At 46.1% G+C, this 21,905-nt stretch overlaps 1 protein-coding gene across 1 annotated transcript in view; it reads right to left on the bottom strand.

Moving 5' to 3' along the window:
* Nucleotides 1-21,905, bottom strand: part of LOC119978169 (ankyrin repeat and SAM domain-containing protein 1A-like) — a 581,433-nt gene that overhangs the window by 154,723 nt on the left and 404,805 nt on the right. Inside the window, 1 exon segment of the mRNA XM_038819603.1 lies at nt 18,952-18,977. Coding sequence (XP_038675531.1) covers nt 18,952-18,977 — 26 coding nt within the window.

Below are 21,905 nucleotides of genomic sequence, written 5' to 3'. Positions count from 1 at the left end.
CTTCTCCAGCTCTCTGATCATCGCTTCCTGTATCTCTCACCACCTTTCCGCCTTTTCTAACGCCGCTTGCAGGGTGACCAACGCCTCCGCTTTCACCATTACCATCATTTCCAATTTGATGGCATCTTTGAGCTCTTGGAGTTCCTGCATTAGGAACTCCCTCCATTCTTTCATCAGGAGTTAGCCCTGCATATGATCCAGCAGTCCATCCTGCTCAGGTGTGATCGGGGCCTGGTTGAGGCGTGTTTACCATCGCCTCAGTCCTTCTCTCTTGGCTCTTACTGCTTTTGCCATCTCTTCAGCCCTTAGGGTTGCTGCCACTTGGCATGTCTCCTTCATCGTGGTGGTGTTGGAGGAGGGCGTGGGTTTTTCTTCCTGGATTTAGCGAGGTAGTTTGCCTTCAAAGTGCCTAAATTCGAGTTTCCACAAGGAGAGCCACCTTTTGTACGTCCGCTCAACACATCCCCGTCACCGGAAGTCACCAATCATGTTTATTATGCCCTCAGCTCAATGAGTTTGCATTCAGATCTTTACTGTATTGCACCTGATTTAAACCAATTAATTTTTTTGCCCAGAATGTGATCTCAAGGCTTGATTCCCTTTACACTTCTTTACTATAACACACTGTTATTGGAAATAAATCATTGATTAAAATATATCCGGTAGAGGGAAAGTGATTGCTTATTGTAAAGCAAAAAAAAGAACACTAGATAGGTTTTGCACTTTTTCTCTCCTTTCATTATTCAAATTGTTGACCGATGCATTCAAATGTTCTAATAAGCGCCAACACAGAAAATATTTTTTACAATACCAAAGTTAAATATAAATGAGATGGAATTGCAAGGAATTTTTAAACTCCTTCTGCTTTTTGAATATTCAATAATCAGGTTACTGTTTTTCCCCATACTATGCATAAACTTCAGGAAAAATTAAATAGGTTAAAAAAAAACAATTTTGAAGAAAATATATTAAGAACATAGAACAGTACTGCACAGAACAGGCCCTTTGGCCCTCAATGTTGTGCCGAGCCATGATCACCCTACTCAAACCCACGTATCCACCCTATACCCGTAACCCAACAATCCCCCCCTTAACCTTACTTTTATTAGGACACTACGGGCAATTTAGCATGGCCAATACACCTAACCCTACATTGCTACATACTTCCCTAGATTGCATTATGTGTTTTCAGAAAAGGTACTGTGAAAGAACTACCATTAAAGCAAAAGGCATAAATATGATTCCAATGCTCATTTCAGTGCACACAACACATGATGTGAATTAATGTTGGCAGCCATCATTACCTTCTCAAGGGCAATTAGGGATGGGCAAGAAAAGTTGGCTTTGGCAGTGGTGCTTCATCCCAAATTATGAAAAAAAAATATTCCTGTTTATTAAAAATGGAGACACAGCAAAATTGAGTCTGTGTAGGTAATAGGTAATTGTGCAGGTTAACAAAAATGAATAAATATTTAAAAAAACAAGGTAAACGACACAGAATTAAGAAAGACATTTAAATTTAAACTTTATTTAAAAAACCATGACAAATTTAAGGACAGAAAGAAGCTCGGCAAGGGAATAAATTCAATGGACTACAACGTAGTGTGATTTTTTTTTCACACAAGTCACACTCCCAAGTGCCCTGGTTAATAGTTATACCTCAGCCATCAAAAATAGATGATCTGATTTTGGGACACTGCTACGCGTAAAATTGGCTGCTACATTTCCTATGTTACATCAGTGAAGAAACTTCAAAAATACTTAATTGGCTAGAAAGCACTGTTGGACCTTCTAATCTATAAGAAATGTTTGTGAATTCTGGAGCAGTAGTCCAACATACCAAGATTTTATGAATGCCTTGTGGTAATATTGCAAACTGGATTTTTCCTCAGTTTTAAGTTTTTTTGGGGAGGAAATGCAATGGCAGTGTTAAGACTCCCGACAAATCTTTGCCTTGGAATGGCAACAAGTGGGGCAGCACGGTGATACAGTGATTAGCACCGCTGTCACACAGTGCCAGAGACACAGGTTAGCACTGTTCCCTCACAGTGCCAGGGAATGTTTTTGATTCCGACCTTGGGTGACTGCGTGGTGTTTGCACATTCTCCCTGTGTCTGCATGGGTTTCTGCCAGGTGATCCGGTTTCCTCCAGTCCAAAGATGCCCATGTAGTGTCCAAGGATGTTCAGGTTAGGTTATGGGAATGTGTGTGTGTGTGTGTGTGTGTGTGTGTGTGTGTGTGTGTGTAATTATCAGGGTCAGCCTCTTTAAGATAGTGAAGTGCTCAGTGTTCCATTCATTTTTGTACTCCTGGACTGTGGTATTTCAGCTATCAAGACAGACTGGGTAGGGTGGGGTTGTTTTTCTCAGAGCACAGAAGGCTAAGGGGGGATCCTATTGACGTGTATAAAATTCAGTGATGGGGTGGATAAGAATGATTTTTCTCCCTCAGTGGAGAGGTCCATAACCAGAGGGCATAGATTTAAGGGGCAGGAGGCTTAGGGAGGATGTGAGGGGAAAGCTTTTCAATCAGAGGGTGTTTGGAATCTGGAACTCACTGCCTGAAAGGATGGTAGAGGCAGGAACCCTCACAACATTAAGTACTTAGATAAGCACTTGAAATGTCATAGCATATAAAGCAACAGACCAAGTGCTGGAAAATGGGATTAGATTCGAAAGGTGCTTGATGGTAAGTGCGGATATGATGGGCCGAAGGGCCTCTTTCCATGCTGTAAAAACTTTATGACTGCAAGTAACATAAGTTTGTGCACTCTTGAACTTTGCATAGTATTTATCCCTTCTCTGCTGAATTGCATCTAGAATATTGTTTTTTCTATATCAAGTGTGAACATGCTCCAATCTTACTGCAACTGATCAGAGGTATAATGGGCTGTGGAAACTTGAGCAATAGATGAGGAGACAGCCATTCCAAATGCATTTTCTCTGTTTATCTTCCTTTACAAACTAACTTTTCCTGTAAAAATGCCCATTGCTCCCAAATCTGCAGTCTCCTGCTCAAGCTACTTGCATAATTAATTAGCACGCACACACATACAACATGTACATGTGTAATGCTTTCTCTTAAAGAAAACACAAAGTCTGTTGATAAGATGTAATGTAATATGTTCAGGTTATGTAGAGAGACTGGGGCAGTGAGATTACAAATCTTCTTTTAAATATAAATTTAGAGTACCCAATTTTTTTTTCAATTAAGGGGCAATTTAACGTGGCCATTCCACCTAAACGACACATCTTTGGGTTGTAGGGTTGAAACCCATACAGACGCGGGGAGAATGTGTGAGATTACAAATCAATGTCCAACAAAGTAAAATTCCTTTGGGAGAAAATCATATTGGAGATAAGGAAAATAATCAAAAGAAAAATTCAGGCAATTACAACAGAGTGAGCAGTAATCAGACAGCTGCTGTTCTATATCATTCACACTCTTGTCTAAAGGTTCAATTTATTTGTGCATTTCCTGAACATAAGATCTCGTTCCAGCTTGCAACTGGGAGTGTGAACAATGATGGAAACTGCTCTTGCCATATTCTGAATTACTCTAGTTTATTGCATTTAATTTCACTGCAACCTTCAAAAACACTAATGCTGAGTGTGTATCCAAACTGAAAACCAAAATTTAAGGAACACTTTAATCCAAATTACATTAGCTTCAGTTTAAGACTACTGTGCCTTGGTCTTTTATGGAATGTACTGACTATAAAACACCTTGCTGTTAAGGCACAAAATGTTGGACTTGTAACAAGTATTCATGAAAATGCTGAAACACAACTTCCAGGATCAGTCATGGAGACTGGAGCATAATAGGGTAAAATTGCACAGATTTGTGGCTGGCAGTCTAAATTCTTGTTACTTGACAATGAATTGCCCCCATCAGTTCCAGAACATCACATTGCTTGTACGTACACAACTCTTGTAAATGCAATTTCTTTCTGGTGAAAATGAATAATTATACACTCATTATAGGAGATAACAGGGAAATTATCAGAGAATTCTAAATATATTCAAATAGGCCAAATTGTACCTTTTCCAAGGCTAAAAGCTCCAACAGGTTCCCCCGCCACGCTGAGGCACGAGGGGGAGAAGCTCACCTCAACCTCAACAGGACAAGCCTGCGAGCGATCAACGAGGGGAAGGTTAAGACATCTGTCCCCACTCCCGTCTGCAACTCCAGCAGGTCCGACACCCCAACCATAGCCTCTGGGGGATCCGACTCCAATTCCATATACAGAACCTAAAGAACGACCTCCGAAACCTCTCCAACTTCAGGCAGGACCAGAACATGTGGACATGTGGACATGACCCCTCCCAAACCGCTCACAACTATCCTCCATCCCCTTAAACAGCCAGCTCCTCTTATCCTTCGTTAAGTGCGTCCTATACATCACTTTTAGCTAAATCAACCCCAGTTTCGCACACAATGTCAAGACATTGACCCTTCGCAGCACTTCACACATAATCCTTCTTCCAGCCCCTTCCCCAGCTCTTGCTCCCACTTGGCCTTAATACCTTCCATAGATTCCTTATCATTCCCCATATTCCTATCATAAATCACTGAAACAGCCCCACTCCCCAATCCCCATACTCACAGCATCTCCTCCAGCAACGAGGAGGGCAGCGCCAATGGGAAACCTGGAAAGTCTATCTTGCAAAATCTGTACCTCCACATACCTAAAGCCCTCCGCACGCTGCAGCCCATACCTCACCCCCAACTTCTCTAAATTTGCGAATCTCCCCTCCAGAAACAGATCCTTCATCTCTTTCACCCCTTTCTCCTCCCATCACCGGAGCCTCTCATCCATCATCCCCAGCTCAAACCCGTGATTCCCTCTTATCGGTATCACTCTCAACCCCGCCCTCAACTTGAAGTGCTGTTGAAATTGCCCCCAGATGTTCAGCGTGGCTATCACTACCGGATTCCCCTTTGGAGCACAGCCTTCCTTATCCTCGTCACCTTCCCAGCCTACACAAACAACGAGACCAGCCTATCCACTCCTCGTAAAATTGCCTTTGGTAGACACTGGAACAGGAACAGAAACCATGCCAAATTATCATTTTGACTGCCTGCACCTGGCTAGCCAACAACAAAGGGAGACGATCCCACCTCCTTTATTTTCCCTATCAGACTTGTGAAATTTAGCTTACGGAGCCGCGTCCAGTCCTGTGCTACCTGCATACCCAAGTAGCTAAAGTGAGTTGTTGCCACCCTAAATGGCAACCTCTCCACTCCTGCCCGCTCCACCCGATGAAGACACGATGAAACACTCACTCTTCCCTACATTATATTTATACCCCGAAAACTCCCCAAATTTCCCTCACAACCCCGATAGGTCTCTCACCGAAGAGATGTCTGTTTAATTTAACGCAGGCAACTTAATGCTGTCCACTCATTATGAATGAATTTGATGTGCCAGTGCTCGCTGCACTGTTCATTGGCTGCACTTATCAGTAGTGCGTCCAATATCAGTGGTAATTGCACAAATTAAAGCTAGCCTGAACCTCTTGAAGGGAAAGTGCATTGTGGAGCTGGTGCGGGAGTCATTATACAAGTGAATCTGACCTAGGAACGAACATAAGAAATCAGAGCAGGGGTAGTTAATTCAGTCCTTCGAGCCTGCTCTATGTTTCAACTGTGTTATGGCTGATCTTTTGTGGCCTTAACTCCACTTTGCTGCCATGGTCACAGCGCAATATGTTCCTCAAGTAAGGTGACCAGAAGTGTACATAGCAATCAAGATATAGTCTCATCAATGCACTGCACAGTTGTTGCAAGACTTCCCAAGTTCTTTTACACCATCCTCCTTGCAATAAAGGCCAACATTCCATTTTCTTTCTTAATTATTTGCTGTGCCTATATGCTGACTTTTGGTAATTCATGTACAAGAACACCTGTTGCCAAGTAACCACCTTGGTTTTACCATGGTGGCTGAAATACAACTGCCGTTAAGCAAACATTGCCATGTGGAAAGACTGGGACTAATCAAATAGCTTTCAAAGTGGGCTAAATGATCTTCTGTGCTACATCATTCTCTGATTCTAGATACAGCAAACAAATGACCACTATTCCTCTCATATATTGTTAGTTGCACAAATGAGAATCAATTTTTGAATCATACCTTAATAGATACAAAAATAAATAATATTTGAAAAAATTAATTTAAATGCAATACATAAAATTGATGGGATTGGGCAGCAAAGTGCATATACTTTAGAGAATAATAATCTTGAAAAGGACACATTCTGGTGGGCATAAACAGGCGGCTGTTAGAAGGTACAATTGAGGTAAAGGCAATATTAGGTATTCTTGTATTTAATTATCATCGTACTGTATTTTGAAAGGAGAGTTTCACTGCTGAAATACAAGAGAATCAATCATTTTGTCACTAAAAAATCTGAATGTTAAAGAAGAAATAAAATAAATACAAGAGCTATGCAACAGAAAATAAGGGTCGAAAGGGGGAGAAAAGATGTCAACTTCCAAACATGACCTTTGAAGAATGAAGGGCAGAAATGAATGTTAATTCACAAGCTGTTCTAACGTGAAAAGCTTTGACCATGTCCTATTTAAAATGTCTCTGCACCTTAGCAGCTATTTAAAGCCGATTTACAATTTTGAATTGGTCAGCCATGATACAGTTGAAAATGTACTCGAATTTCATTTCAGTGTAGTACTGTGAATTGAATACATAATTCAGGAAAAGCCTTAACCCAAGAACTGCTGAGTGAATACAAGCAGTGCCAACTACTCTGAAAACCCCCATGAACTACTCATGCATAATTTAGACAAAACAACAAAAAAATATTTAACTTAGATCAGATGGGATTAAAGTACCCTGGATAAAAGGGGCAGCACGGTGGCGCAGTGGTTAGCACTGCTGCCTCACGACACCAAGGACACGAGTTCGATACGGCCCTGGTCACTGTCCATGTGGAGTTTGCATATTCTCCCCGTGTCTGTGTGGGTTTCACCCCCACAACCCAAAGATGTGCAGGCTAGGTGAACTGGCCACGCTAAATTGCCCCTTAATTGGAAAACAAATTGTGTCCTTTAAATTTAAAAAAAACTTGGATAAAAGCAAATTACTGCAGATGCTGGAATCTGAAACAAAACAGAAAATACTGGACAATCTAAGCAGGTCTGACAGCATCTGTGGAGAGAGAAAGGAGCTAATGTTTTGAGTCTGGATGACTCTTTATCTTAGCTTTGTCAAAGCTTTGACAACGAGTCATCCAGACCCGAAACGTTGCTCCCTTCTCTCTCCACAAATGCTGTCAGATCTGTGCTGAGATTATCCAGTATTTTCTAATTTTGTTTCAATTAACTTGCTCCACTCGAATTTGCATAAATAGGTGTTGATTTAGTCAGGATAACACCATGTCCATATTTCTGCTATTTGGTCCAAGTAGGTCCGGAGGATTCTTCATGGAATCAGTTCATCTTCGTATCTTGTCACTCACCAAATTCATTCTGGAGTCAACTTGGTGAGAATGTGTGTGAACCCAAATTTAAATCTACTGCCAGGAAAAATAATTTACCTAGACCTAAAAGCAACCCCACTGACTTTGCTTTAAAACATTAAGAAATTAATAAGAGCACTGTATAATTCCTTTTCTAGTATCTTATTGTTGAAAACACGAATGGAATTTCAATGTTAATAATCTTCAACTACAATTTCAACCAAAAGAAATGATGGTCACAAACAGTATGTTTAAAAAGTGTTCAGCGAAGGATAACTGCTTTTGCCACTTGACACCAGGGTCAGGATTTTGCACTCCCGTTTGTATTGGCCGTAAATGGCAATGTGCAAAATCTCGTGAGGGATGCTGATCGCATTATATATTGGCAAAAAGTACTGTAGCAAACCCCCCCCCCCCCCGCCCATTAACGTAACGGGATTCCTGATGTTGAACATTGGGAACCCAATTAGAATTGATCTGAAATAATTTATCAAGCTTCTTTTCCTGGGGTGAGGGGGGGTAGAAAAGGAGAGAGATTTTATTTTTATTTTTGTGTACCGAGGCAGCCTTTAGAAATCTTTAAACGACTATTCTGCAGTCGGGCAAGCTCAATCAGTGCTAGCATAACGTCGTGGGATTTTATCAAATAGCATAGCAGGATCGAGGGGCCAAATGGTCTACTCCTATTTCTAATTCATACATTCATAACCCCACATCAGATCCAGCTAATTCTTGGTAGCATAGAACCTGAGTACTGCTGAAACAAAGAGACATAATGTTAAAGTTTTTTGTCTTGCACGTATCAGGACAGATAAAAGAATGCCAAAGTTCAAAGGGGAAAATGATTTGTACTGCCTGAGAAAAGGGGTGCTCATTGTTTGCCAAGTCAACCAATTTGTCGTAATGTTGCAGTGATGAATACACCAGGGAGCTGTTGTTCCCCATGCTATTATTTATTCAAAAAAGCTGCAATTTCTGGGCATATTCCTTTTGCCTGCAGAGGATATGTTCCTGCAAATGAACATATGTAGTTTCTAGCAAATGTAAGTGAGTTACACAAGGAGCGCAACTGATAAATCTTAAATAGGTTATTAGCGTAATTCTTAGCACACTTGTGATTGTTCAGCAAATGCTGCCTAATTGGGGAACTGCATATAACATTCAATAATATAGCCTGTGTTTTGCAAGTATGGGTTTCACAGAGTCGGTCAGACTGATTTGATTTGATTTATTGTCCCATAGAACATAGAACACTACAGCGCAGTACGGGCCCTTCGGCCCTCGATGTTGCGCCGACCTGTGAAACCATCTGAAGCCTATCTGACCTACACTATTCCATTTTCATCCATATGTCTATCCAGTGACCACTTAAATGCCCTTAAAGTTGGCGAGTCTACTACTGTTGCAGGCAGGGCGTTCCACACCCCTACTACTCTCTGAGTAAAGAAACTGCCTCTGACATCTGTCTTATATCTATCACCCCTCAATTTAAAGCTCTGTCCCCTCGTGTTGGTCATCACCATCCGAGGAAAAAGACTCTCACTGTCCACCCTATCTAACCCTCTGACTATATGTCTCTATTAAGTCACCTCTCAGTCTTCTCCTCTCTAACGAAAACAGCCTCAATTCCCTGAGCCTTTCCTCGTAAGACCTTCCCTCCATACCAGGCAACATCCTAGTAAATCTCCTCTGAACCCTTTCCAAAGCTTCCACATCCTTCCTATAATGTGGTGACCAGAACTGCACGCAGTACTCCAGGTGCGGCCGCACCAGAGTTATGTACAGCTGCAGCATGACCTTGTGGTTCCGAAACTCAATCCCCCTGCTTATAAAGGCTAGCACACCATATGCCTTCTTAACAGCCCTATTAACCTGGGTGGCAACTTTCAGGGATTTATGTACCTGGATGCCGAGATCTCTCTGTTCATCTACACTACCAAGAATCTTGCCATTAGCCCAGTACTCTGCATTCCTGTTACTCCTTCCAAAGTGAACCACCTCACACTTTTACGCATTAAACTCCATCTGCCACCTCTCAGCCCAGCTCTGCAGCTTATCTATGTCCCTCTGTATCCTATAACATCCTTCAGCACTATCTACAACTCCACCGACCTTCGTGTCATCTGCAAATTTACTAACCCATCCTTCTACACCCTCTTCCAGGTCATTTATAAAAATGATGTGGAGATGCCGGCGTTGGACTGGGGTGAGCACAGTAAGAAGTCTTACAACACCAGGTTAAAGTCCAACAGGTTTGTTTCAAACACGAGCTTTCGGAGCACGGCTCCTTCTTCAGGTGAATGGAAAGGCTTGTTCCAGAAATGTTTATATAGACACAGTCAGAGATGCCCCGGAATGCGAGCACCTGCAGGCAATCAAATCATCAAAGATGCAGAGAGAGAGGTAACTCCAGGTTAAAGAGGTGTGAATTGTCCCAAGCCAGATTTATAAAAATGACAAACAGCAGTGGCCCCAAAACAGATCCTTGCGGTACACCACTAGTAACTGAACTCCAGGATGAACATTTGCCATCAACCACCACCCTCTGTCTTCTTTCAGCTAGCCAATTACTGATCCAAACCGCTAAATCACCTTCAATTCCATACTTCCTTATTTTCTGCAATAGCCTACCGTGGGGAACCTTATCAAACGCTGTACAGTACAGTGAAAAGTATTGTCCGGCATACAGTCCAGACAGATCGTTCCATACACAAATAAAAACACAGGACATACGGTAAATACACAATGTAAATACAAAGATACAGACTTTGAGCGAAGCATACAGAGTGTAGTACTACTCAGTAGAGAAGATATGTGGAGAAATCAGTTCAGTCCATAAGAGGATCATTCAGGAGTCTGGTAACAGCGGGGAAGAAGCTGTTAGTGCATGTTCTCAGAATTGTATATCTCCTGCCCAATGGAAGAGGTGAGAAGAGAGAATAACCCGGGTGGGAGGGGTCTTTGATTATGCTGCCTGCTTTCTCAAGGCAGCGGGAGGTGTAGACAGTCAGTCGATGGGAGGCGGTTTTGCGTGATGGACTGGGCTGTGTTCACGACTCTGAAGTTTCTTATGGTCTTGGGCTGAGCAGTTACCATACCAAGCTGTGATGCAGCCAGATAGGATGCTTTCTATGGTGCATCTGTAAAAATTGGTAAGAGTCAATGCATAAGTCAAATTTCCTTCATTTCCTGGGGAAGTATAGGCGCTGTTGTGCTTTCTCGGTTGTAGCATTGATGTCAGTGGGCCAGGACAGATTGTTGGTGATGTGCACACCTAGTAATTTAAAGCTGTCAACCAGCTCTACCTCGGCACCATTGATGCAGACAGGGGTGTGTATGATACTTCACTTTCCGAAGTCAATGACCAGCTCCTTAGTTTTGCTGATGTTGAGGGAGAGATTGTTGTTAATCACACCACTAGGTTCTCTATCTCCCCGCTGTATTCTGACTCATCGCTATGGAAGCAGTCAAGGAGTAATAATGCTATGGAACATAGAACAGTACAGCATAGTACAGGCCCTTCAGCCCACAAAATGATCATACTGTAGGTTATGTCAACAATCAGCTATTGAAACCGCTAGAACCGATCAGAACTGATAGAACAGCAGGCAGTTTTCACCACCACCCTCTGCTCAAAATTCAAAGGGCTTAAGGAATTAAATAACTCTACAGGTCTACATACTTTACTCATATGCAGTGACATCTCCAACATCGTGGAATACACACTGAGTTGAGGTTGTCCCTGAGCAAAAACCTGTGGGCGAAATTCTCCGCCCCCCACGACGGGTGGGAGAATAGCGGGAGGGCCTTCCCGACTTTTTTGACGCCCTCCCGCTATTCTCCCACCCCCCCGCCGAAATCCCGACACGAATCGCTGCCGCCGTTTTTTTACGGCCGGCAGCGATTCACAGCTGTTAGAAGGGCCGAAGTCCCAGCCCTTTACGACCTTTTTACGAACGGCAAACACACCTGGTCCTGCCGTTCGTAAAACGTCGTGACCACCTGGAAAAAAATAACCATGGCACCGATTGGCACGGCAGTACCACGGCCGTGCCAAGGGTGCCATGGGCCCGCGATCGGTGCCCACCGATCGCGGGCAGCGGGCCCGATGCCCGCGCACTATTTGTCCTTCCGCCGCCCCGCAGTATCAATACGCGGGGCGGCTGAGGGGCAACCCGGACCGCGCATGCGCGGGTTTCGCGCAAAAACGCGATGACGTCACCCGCGCATGCGCGGGTGGCGTCTTCCCACCTGCGCATGCGCGGCTGACGTCATATGACGCGTCAGCCGGCGCTAAGTCCGACAAGCGGGTTTAACGATTTTCGTTAAGCCCGACTTGTCGGAGCCTCCGACGTCGGGCTGCTAGCCCCGACGGGGGACCAGAATCGGTCCCCCGTCGGGAAGGGGCGCGATGCCGTAAAACCCGCCCGGGTTTTACGGCGGTTTGACGATTTTTTCCCGTTTTGGGAGAATTTCGCCCTGTGTACTTTGTTTAAATGGCCCAACCAATTCATGCCCCCCCCCCCCCCCCCCCCCCCAATGCACAGCAACATTGGATCCTCCAGAAATGGGGATGTGACTTTGGGATTCCGTTTCCTTCTGCCATTTCAAAATATTTTGCACAGTAATGCAAAATCCAGCTCAAAATATCCATATCATGAAGTTAGTGTATTCCCTGCAATATTAAATACCCTAGATACACTTTCCAAAAGATAATTTCTCAATTTATTTCTACTACTCATGATTGGGATAAATGCTGAAGGGGACAGAAATTAAAGGAATAGTACAATAACTTGGTAAATATTCCCCGTCCACATCTTATTCCCTAAACGTTTTATAGCGTCATGGTGGCAGGAAATCATGTCTGACAAATATGGCTGAAGATATAATTTATCCTTTACTCTATTTTTACTGCTTTGTTGAAGTGTTTGGATGCTTTAATGTGGAAAGGCATGATAGAAATGCTATTTCTGAGAGTTCTTCAAAATTAACATTTTATGCACTTTAGCACTCCTGCATTAAATTGCATAATACAATTAATATTTGAATCATAGAATTCCTACAGTGCAGGAGGCCATTCGGCCCATCAAATCTGCACCGACCCTACTTTGGCCCACTCCTCCACCCAACCAGTCCTATCCCTTTAATCCCATAAACTAACCTGCACATCTTTAGACACTAAGAGGCAATTCAGCATGGCCAATCCAGCTAACCTGCTCATCTGTGGACTGTGGGAGGAAACTGGAGTAACCGGAGGAAACCCACGCAGACAAGAGGAGAAAGAGCAAACTCCACACAGAAAGTAATTCAAGGCCAGAATTGAACCCGGGTCATGCCGTTGTGAAGCAGCAGTGCTAACCACTGTGCAACTGTACCGCCCATAATTAATCTGTCTTCCATGGCAAATAACAAACAAAATTTGAACAAAATTTTACATGTATCGAAACATAATTCAAAGATTATAAAATATTGGAAACTAAAAATTCTTCTCGAAACACAACAATGATGCTGGATTTTGTTGGATTTGGAGGAACATTAATTACATGCTCCATAACGACTTTTAATTTTCACTGCATAACATATTCAGTTACAAGTCACTGGGTAATGTTGTAAAACCTAACCTTATTCGACTGAAAATGTATGGGTACATTGCCTTTGAAAGGAGGATCGGAACATTTAATAACTATTTGAGAACCTGTAAGGGACAGAATGCACAGATGCTCTATTTTACAATTCTTGTGTGAAATTACTCCTTTTTAGCTTTGTCTCCATCCCTCGGCAAAGTATCAAAATAAAACAAGCATCTGGGTGAATATTCTGCCTACCCACGTGATGATCTATAAAGTGGTTATTTAACGCCCTTAACATAATAAAGTGCACCAGGACAATTCACAAAGGCCTTAAAAAACAAAACATGAAAAGCTTGGACAAAAAGGTAAGTTCTAAGGAGTACAGATGTACAAAATTCACTTTTATAGCTTCACAGTATTCTTACAAGCATAGCAGATCCAAAAGATTTAGAACTTGCCCGCCACTGGTTGCAGGAATTATTTGTATGAACTACACAAGTGTAACCAATAATTTCCTGTTTATTCATAGAAAAGCCTGAAATCGCACACAGCTTGGTTCACGAAGAGATCCATTCCCCCTCTTGAATCTCAGAGTTCTAAATTACTAAATGAAAAAAATCTTTCACAAACCATTTAAGATGATACACTTCACATTTGATTAACTTGATTCAGTTCTCCGATTTAGTACTTATTTGTTATAAGGTTTTGGGCCTTCAAAATGCATTTGATAAAGTACCACATAGTAAACCTGTTAGTAAAATTCAAGATAATGGGATTAAAGGGGCAGCGGCTGTCTGCAAAGAAAACTGGCTATGGGACAGAAAGCAGTTTACTGGTTTCTTCATAAAAGAAGGAAGTGTGGTTTGGTGTTCCCCAAATGGACCCCGTCACAATTAGAATACATTCACTGCACAGTAGTTTGCCCAATGATTGTGTAAACTACGATACAAATATATAACATAAGCAGATACACAGTAGTTGCTCCAAGAGGAACTTGTCCCACGTTTGAGTTCTTTCAACAGCTTTCTGATTGCAATATGCATTTACATCTTGTAATAGGTACAGAATTAACTTCAGAGAGCCAGACATACTAACAAAAAATATGAATAAAGCAGCTACAAAGATTCTGAAGGATATAGGAAACCAGTCCTCGAGCATCTGCTGTGAGGTAGTTTACCAAAACATTATACATCCCGAGTTAGATATTCTTTTACCCTTTTCTCCTGAAACGAATTACTCTTGCTGAGGCATTCTGCAACAGATCTCCTAGGTGAACACTGAATAAGGCAGACTACAGCAGATCAAAGATAATTACCTCATTCTGTGTCTTCTTTTAAAATATTTGTTTGAGTTGAACAATATTCTTATTGTCCATAGTAAGAAGTCTTACAGCACCAGATTAAAGTCCAACTGGTTTGTTTCGAATCACTAGCTTTCGGAGCGCAGCTCCTTCCTCATGTGAATGGAGCTGCGCTCCGAAAGCTAGTGATTCGAAACAAACCTGTTGGACTTTAACCTGTTATTGTAAGACTTCTTACTGTGCTCACCTCAGTCCAATGCCGGCATCTCCACATCATAGCTTATTGGCCACAGCCTTGTTGTAGATTATTGCTCCTCCTGTGTTTATGGTACAGTTTAACTGGTTCTTGCTTACCCTTCCCCAATTATCATTGGATCAAAATCCTGGAACTCCATCCCCAACAACACTGTGGTTGTACCAACACCACATGGACTGCAGCAGTTCATGAAAGCAGCTCCTTCTCAAAGACAATTATAGATGGGCAATAAATGTTGACCTATAGTTGAATATTGTACACCATCGATACTACAAGAAGAAATAGATTTTTGTTATCGCTCACTGGACAAAATGCACATAGCTCAGATATATCGTAATGCACATTTTGTAAATTTGTTTCTAGAGTCCCAGTTGTCATAACATACATCTATGTATATAATGGAGTGCAGACAGGCAGTGATTGACACACGGGATGACCAGTAAGCACACAGAACAGAGCAGCCAATCACCAGACAGGACACAACCATTATAAAGCCAGAGGGCACCAGTTTTCCTGCTCTCTCTGGACACAGCCTCTGAGACAGTCAGAGCTCGTGAGCAGCAGCTAGTACAAACACCATGTGATAGCTGGTAAGTCTGGTTAGGCTAGTATCAGGTCTCCAGTCAGGTCAACATAGTGTCAACCCACAGTTCAACATGTACAATAGTTTAGACGTTAAATAAAACTGTGTTGCATCTTATCAAGTGTTGGAGGTCTGTCTCTCGCTACACTGCATCAAGTGCAGTCCACATCGACCCAGCCTGCCCAACACATCATGGCACCAGTGAGTGATGCTGAAAATTGGTGGACCTACCTTGAGAGAATCAGCGTTGACCAGCAAACAGCTATCCGGTGACATGGAAAACATCCGCCCTCCTCCGCAGCTCCGCATCATCGGCAACCTCGGTGCAAATTGGAAGATCTTCAAACAAAAGTTCCAACTCTATCTCGAAGCCACCGACCTCGAGGCCGCATCAGATGCCAGGAAGATCGCACTTTTCCTCTCCACTGCCGGGGACCACGCAATCCACATCTACAACTCCCTTACATTCGCTGAAGGCGAAGACAAGACGAAATTTAAAACTGTCCTGCTGAAGTTCGACAGCCACTGCGACATTGAGGTGAATGAGAGCTTTGTACGGTACGTTTTCCAGCAGAGGCTTCAGGGTAAGGATGAACCTTTCCTATCCTTTTTGTCCCATCTCCGCATCCTCGTGCAGTCATGTAACTATGACACGACAATTGATCCCATGATCCGGGATCAGATCGTTTTTGGGGTCCACTCCGATTCCCTTCGCCAGCAGCTCCTGAAAGTCAAGCAGCTCACCCTCACCATCGCTATCGAAACGTGCGTTCTCCACGAACATGCTAACAAGCGATACTCCCACATCAGGGCGGCAGAAACGGCAAAGCTAACCTCCCACGAGGCGGAACGGGTGCAGGCCATCGCACAAATGCAGGGCCTAAGTATCGACGATAGCGGCCATTTCGCGTGCTTTTCCCGGGCCCCTGCGCATGCGCGCCACGACCAGACTGCGCAGGTGCATACGTCATGCGACCGCACTGCGCATGCGTGATGGCGCACGGAACGCGTTGACGTTGGCGTCATTACGTGTCTGAATTGTGGCTCCGCCCATTTAAAGTGGCAATGTCCGGCAATATCACGACGGTGTCTACAGTGTGGCAAGTTTGGCCACTACGCAGCCCTTTGCAGATCTGCTCCATTGCCCAGCATCCAGCGCTCCCAGCCACGGCGCAGAAGCGTCCGTTCCATACAGCAGGCCATGCCAGACTCCGACAGCCCAACAGATCCTGATGCTGAGTGCCTCAAATCCCCATACCGGGTGGGCATCATTACGAAGCACGCGTTGCCTTTCTCCAAGATCGTGAAGCACCTCCCGATCCTCAGTGTGGATCCCGACGACGAGTGGTGTGCTGTCCTCACAGTTAACAAGGCTCGCATCCGGTTCAAACTGGACACCGGCGCATCAGCGAACCTCATCTTGAAATCTGATCTCGACACGATCTGTGTCAGACCAAGCATTCTTCCACCGGCCTGCCAGCGCATTGACTACAATGGCAATGCCATAGCTGCCAGTGGCTCATGCCAACTCGGAGTTTCCAATCAGTCATTTAAAGCGACACTGTGATTCGAGATCGTAGGACCCGACAGAGCATCCCTGCTCGGTGCTCAGGCCTGCAAACTCCTGAACCTGGTTCAACGAGTCCACACCATGTCATCCTCACAGGCGACGGCCTCACCTGATAAAAACTACCAGGCTGAAATTGATGACATCATCTCGCACTACCACAGCGTGTTCGACGGAATGGGCACACTCCCATACTGATACAAAATCCTGCTCAAACCAAACGCCACCCCTGTGATTCACGCACCACGTTGGGTGTCGGCACCCCTCAAGGACCGCCAGGACCAGGGCATCATATCAAAGGTCACAGAACCCACGGACTGGGTCAGCTCCATGGTCTGCGTCAAGGAGCCGTCAGGGGAGCTTCAAATATGCATCGACCCCAGGAATCTAAACCGCAACATCAAGAGGGAACATTATCCGATACCAAAACGAGCAGAGTTCACCAGCGAAATGGCTCATGCCAAATTCTTTACGAAGCTGGACGCCTCCAAGGGGTTCTGGCAAATACAGCTGGACGCATCCAGTCGCAAGCTGTGCACATTCAGTACCCCGTTCGGTTGCTACTGCTACAACCGGATGCCTTTTGGCATCGTCTCTGCCTCAGAGGTGTTTCACCGCATCACGGAACAGATGATGGAGGGTATCGAGAGGGTTCGAGTGTATGTTGACGATGTCATAAGCTGGTCCACAACTCCTCAAGAACACATCAATCGCCTCAAGCAGGTATTCCACAGAATCCATGAGCATGGACTCCAACTCAGCAGGGCCAAGTGCTCGTTCGGTCAATCAGAAATCAAATTCCTTGGTGACCACATCTCACAGCAAGGCGTGCAGCCAGATGCTGACAAGGTTTCGGCGATCAACGCCATGAAGACCCCAGAGGACAATAAGGCGGTCCTCTGCTTTCTAGGGATGGTCAACTTCCTCGGGAAGTTCATTCCCAACATGGCATCCCACACCACAGCCGTCCCCATCTCATCAAAAAGTCGACGGAATTCCAGTGGCTGCCCGCCCATGAGAAAGAATGGCGTGAGCCAAGGGAAAAACTCACCACAGCCCCGGTTCTGGCATTTTTCGACCCTACCAAGGAGACCAAAATATCCACTGATGCGAGCCAGGACGGTATTGGGGCAGTGCTCCTCCAATCGGATGACTCCTCCTCCTGGGCCCCAGTTGCGTATGCCTCCAGAGCCATGACGCCCACTGAGCAACGGTACGCTCAGATTGAGAAGGAATGCCTGGGCCTCCTAACGGGAACCGACAAGTTTCACGACTATGTGCATGGCCTCCCAAAATTCACGGTTGAGACGGACCACAGACCATTAGTCCACATCATCCGGAAGGATTTAAATGACATGACGCCTCGGTTACAACGAATCCATCTCAAGCTACGCCGCTACGACTTTGAACTTGTCTACATGCCAGGCAAAGAACTCATTGTTGCAGATTCCCTTTCCAGGTCTATCACCACACCGTGTGAACAAACTGCCTTCGTCTGCCAAATCAACGCGCAGATGCAATTGTGTGCCTCCAACCTCCCGGCCTCTGATGAGAGGGTCATCCAAATTTGTGAGGGAACGGCCAAGCCATGGACTGCAGCAGTTCATGAAAGCAGCTCCTTCTCAAAGACAATTATAGATTGGCAATAAATGTTGACCTATTGTTGAACATTGTACACCATTGATGATACAAGAAGAAATAGATTTTTGTTATCGCTCACTGGACAAAATGCACATAGCTCAGATACATCGTAATGCATATTTTGTAAATTTGTTTCTAGAGTCCCAGTTAATAACTTTCACTTCGGAAATAGTTTTAAATAATAAAATTCAAACCAATCTGCAGCTTCTTAATGAATAATAGTAGTATGTTCTAGTGGCTTAAAAATTAATATCCATTTGGTTACTGAATTTCACAACCCAAGGTTCACTCAGCCAAACTTCCATCACCAATAGTAAAATTAAGGTAATTATTTTCAACTTCTTATTCTATGAAACTGAGGGGAGCATCAGATTTGTCTACACTTGTGAATTTTAAAACCACATATCTTTTGAATAAATGACACAGTATCTCAAAGTGTCACAGAAGGACAACTGAAGTGCCACTTAATTTACTGCTCATTGTTCACTATAGCTTGCAGCCAGAAGATTTTTCTGGAAAAGATTCTCATAAAATAATAACTGCATATTCTACTACTTACCTCAATCGTAAAAAAATCACCAGAAACTATTAATTTAAAGGTTAAAACTTTACAGATGACACTTAATAGTTATTTATGGGATTCGTTTATTTTATGGGTGTGGGTATCAATGGATGGGAAAGCAGTTATTGCCCATCCCCAAGTGCCCTCCATTTCAGGGGGCAATTTGAGAGTCAACCATACTGTGGTGGATCTGGAGTCAGGTGTAGACCAGACTTGGATGGCATATTTCCTTCCCAGATGGACATTACTTTTTTTTTGAAAAACATTTTATTGATGCATTTATATTTTATAATAATAACAGTAAACAGTACAAATACAAATATAAACATAGTGCAAAGACCACCTCCCTCCCTCACAAGTCCCGCCTCCTCTAAACAATAATCTAACCCCCGCCCCACCACCACCACCAACAACAACCTCTGCTGACAGTTAGCTTTCTCACATAAGGCTGCCACCTCCAGACAAACCCCAGCATTGACCCTCTTAGGGTGAACTTTTCTTTCTCAAGTCTGAGAAACCAAGCCAGATCTTTGAATTTGGGGCCTTCGAGTCTCTCCACGCGAACAATATCCGTCATCGGGCTACCAAGGAGGCAAAGGCCAAGACGTCAGCTTCTCTCACCCCCTGGAATCCCGGTTCTTCTGACACTCTGAAAATCGCCACCTCTGGACTCGGCACCACCCTTGTTTTTAACACAGTGGACATGACATCTGTAAAACCCTGCCAAAATTCCCTAAGCTTCGGACATGCCCAAAACATATGGACATGGTTTGCTGGCCCTCCCCGCATCTCGCACGCCTGTCCTCGATCCCAAAACACTTGCTAATCCGGGCCACCGTCATGTGTGCCGGATGGCCATTACTAACTATTAATTCTTCTTAGAATAAACAAAACGTTGTACTTGCTGACCAAAGTCGCTTAAGTGCCAAGTTCAGAGAAAGAAAATCGTTGGTTAATTACGAACAAATACAAAACCCCACAAACCTCGATCCACAAAACTACCTAGAATAGGCTTGACCAACTCAAAAGTCTGTGGGCCGGGTTGCAGCCCACAAGGCCTCTAGAAACAGCCCGCAAAACCTGTTGGACAGTCAACTCACTGAAAAATACAGTAAAGCTCTTCATCAATTTTATAGGTTGGCTGTGCTCTACACATGCTCACAGCAGCAAACGCAGAGAGAAACCAGCCTGTGATCAGATGACAAGCCAACAGTGCAAAGGTAAGATTTTAAGATAGATTTCAGGGCTCATAAAGTCTGCACCTGGGGCAGAGTAATTGTGGGGGCGGTGGGGAGCGCGATCGAGGGGGGCGGAGGGGAGAGCGATCGAGGGGGGAGGTGGGGAGAGCGATCGTGGGGGGCGGTGGGGAGAGCGATCGAGGGAGCAGTGGGGAGAGCGATCGAGGGAGCAGTGGGGAGAGCGATCGAGGGAGCAGTGGGGAGAGCGATCGAGTAGGGCGGTGGGGAGAGCGATCGAGGGGGGCGGTGGGGAGGGGGGCGGTGGGAGAGCGATCGAAGGGGCGGTGGGGAGAGCGATCGAGGGGGGCAGTGGGGAGAGCGATCGAGGGGGGCGGTGGGGAGAGCGATCGAGGGGGGCGGTGGGGAGAGCGATCGAGGGGGCCGGTGGGGAGAGCGATCGAGGGGGGGGGGCGGTGGGCAGCGCGATCGAGGGGGCGGTGGGGAGAGCGATCGAGGGGTCGGTGGAGAGAGCGATCGAGGGGGCCGGTGGGGAGAGCGATCGAGGGAGCAGTGGGGAGAGCGATCGAGTAGGACGGTGGGGAGATCGATCGAGGGGGGGGGGGCGGTGGGGAGCGCGATCATGGGGGGCGGTGGGGTGAGCGATCGATGGGGCAGGTGGGGAGGGGGCTGGTGGGGAGAGCGATCGAGGGGTCGGTGGAGAGAGCGATCGAGGGGGCCGGTGGGGAGAGCGATCGAGGGAGCAGTGGGGAGAGCGATCGAGTAGGACGGTGGGGAGATCGATCGAGGGGGGGGGCGGTGGGCAGCGCGATCGAGGGGGGCGGTGGGGAGCGCGATCGAGGGGGCGGTGGACAGCGCGATCGAGGGGGCGGTGGGGAGCGCGATCGAGGGGGCGGTGGACAGCGCGATCGAGGGGGCGGTGGGGAGCGCGAACGAGGGGGCGGTGGGGAGCGTGATCATGGGGGGCGGTGGGGTGAGCGATCATTGGGGCAGGTGGGGAGGGGGCTGGTGGGAGAGCGATCGAGGGGTCGGTGGGGAGAGCGATTGAGGGGGCAGTGGGGAGAGCGATCGAGGGGGCAGTGGGGAGAACGATCGAGGGGGCAGTGGGGAGAGCGATCAAGGGGGGCGGTGGGGAGCGTGATCGAGGGGGGCGGTGGGGAGCGCGATCGAGGGGGTCGGTGGGGAGAGCGATCGAGGGGGACGGTGGGGACAGCGATCGAGGGGGACGGTGGGGAGAGCGATCGAGGGGGACAGTGGGGACAGCGATCGAGGGGGACGGTGGGGAGAGCGATCGAGTAGGGCGGTGGGGAGATCGATCGAGGGGGGGCGGTGGGCAGCGCGATCGAGGGGGCGGTGGGGAGTGCGATCAAGGGGGGCGGGTGGGGTGAGCGATCGAAGGGGCGGTGGGGAGAGCGATCGAGGGGGGCAGTGGGGAGAGCGATCGAGGGGGGCAGTGGGGAGAGCGATCGAGGGGGGCGGTGGGGAGAGCGATCGAGGGGGCAGTGGGGAGAGCGATCGAGGGGGGCAGTGGGGAGAGCGATCGAGGGGGCAGTGGGAGAGCGATCAAGGGGGGCGGTGGGAAGCGAGATCGAGGGGGGCGGTGGGGAGCGTGATCGAGGGGGGCGGTGGGGAGCGCGATCAAGGGGGTCGGTGGGGAGAGCGATCGAGGGGGACGGTGGGGACAGCGATCGAGGGGGACGGTGGGGGAGAGCGTTCGAGGGGGACAGTGGGGACAGCGATCGAGGGGGACGGAGG

The sequence above is a fragment of the Scyliorhinus canicula genome, chromosome 15 (assembly GCF_902713615.1).
Source record: "Scyliorhinus canicula chromosome 15, sScyCan1.1, whole genome shotgun sequence".
NCBI lineage: Eukaryota > Metazoa > Chordata > Chondrichthyes > Carcharhiniformes > Scyliorhinidae > Scyliorhinus > Scyliorhinus canicula.
Note: the sequence above shows the minus strand (reverse complement) of the source record. Positions and strands in the feature narration are given on the sequence as shown.